This window comes from Fulmarus glacialis, unplaced genomic scaffold (genome assembly GCF_000690835.1).
Source record: "Fulmarus glacialis isolate BGI_N327 unplaced genomic scaffold, ASM69083v1 scaffold20496, whole genome shotgun sequence".
Taxonomy (NCBI): Eukaryota; Metazoa; Chordata; class Aves; order Procellariiformes; family Procellariidae; genus Fulmarus; species Fulmarus glacialis.
This window is the reverse complement of record NW_009217739.1, coordinates 8,102-9,056: the sequence shown is the minus strand read 5'-3', so window position 1 is coordinate 9,056 and position 955 is coordinate 8,102. Positions and strand designations below refer to the sequence as shown.

Sequence of the window (955 nt, the reverse complement as noted above, 5' to 3'; positions counted from 1 at the left end):
TGGGGAGAGCTCATGAGATGATGGTGTGAAGTGTAAACCACCACACAATGCAAATGGCATGGTTGAGGCTATCCCAGGCCCCGGGTTGTCTTTCTTTTGAGCAAGAGCTGCCCTTCTCCCTTTCTCGTGCCATTCCCTGGGGATATGGGTTTTCCCCATCTGCTCATGTAGGACTTCGGCGACCTTGGGCGTTTCCATCCCCCAAAACTGATGGGTGTCCATCGGCCAAAGGCAAGGCTGGGGAGCAGTGAGGTGGAGGGCAGAGCACGCTTTAGCAATAAAACAAGTGATCGCTCAGCCACCAGCTCATCCACACCCAGGGGGCTTCAGGTTTGCTTTCATGTTTTCCTTTCCCCATTTTCCCTGAGCAGGCGAGTGCCAGGAGGTGTTCACCGCCATCAAAGGGAATTTCTCCAGCCCTCAGTACCCCAACTTCTACCCCAACAACCTCAAGTGCCAGTGGAGCATCCAGCTGCCCCCGGGCTACAGGGTCAAGGTCTTCTTCTTGGACATGGAGCTGGAGGGTCGGAGCAGCCTGACAGGCGGCTGCGACTACGACCACCTGGCCGCCTTCGACGGCGGCACCGAGAGCGGGTCCCTGCTGGGGCGGTGGTGCGGGCAGGAGAGCCCGACGCCCGTCACCTCCCGCTGCAACCAGGTGCTGCTGGTCCTCCACACTGACCGCAACACGGCCAAGAGGGGCTCCGTCGCCTACGTGGGAGGTAAAGTCCCACTTGGGTGCTCCACAATGCTTTATTTCCATCGGGACATGCCCGAGCCCAGGTAGTTTCCAAAAGCACCATATGGTGAAGATACTTGCCTGCAGGAGCCAAGCATGTGGCTCTTTAGGGACAGGTTGGAGAAGATGCAACTGATGAGCCCCAGCTCTCACAGAGTGCAACACGCACGTGCTCCACATCATGTTTAGTATTCAGGAGATGCTTTCCAGCTTCTT

At 57.4% G+C, this 955-nt stretch overlaps 1 protein-coding gene across 1 annotated transcript in view; it reads left to right on the top strand.

Annotated features, from left to right (window-relative positions):
* CDCP2 (CUB domain containing protein 2) overlaps nt 1-955 on the top strand; it is a 7,055-nt gene that overhangs the window by 3,287 nt on the left and 2,813 nt on the right. The window contains exon 5 of the mRNA XM_009579797.1: nt 372-722. Within this exon, the coding sequence (XP_009578092.1) occupies nt 372-722 (351 nt within the window). The remainder of the gene's footprint in view (nt 1-371; nt 723-955) is intronic.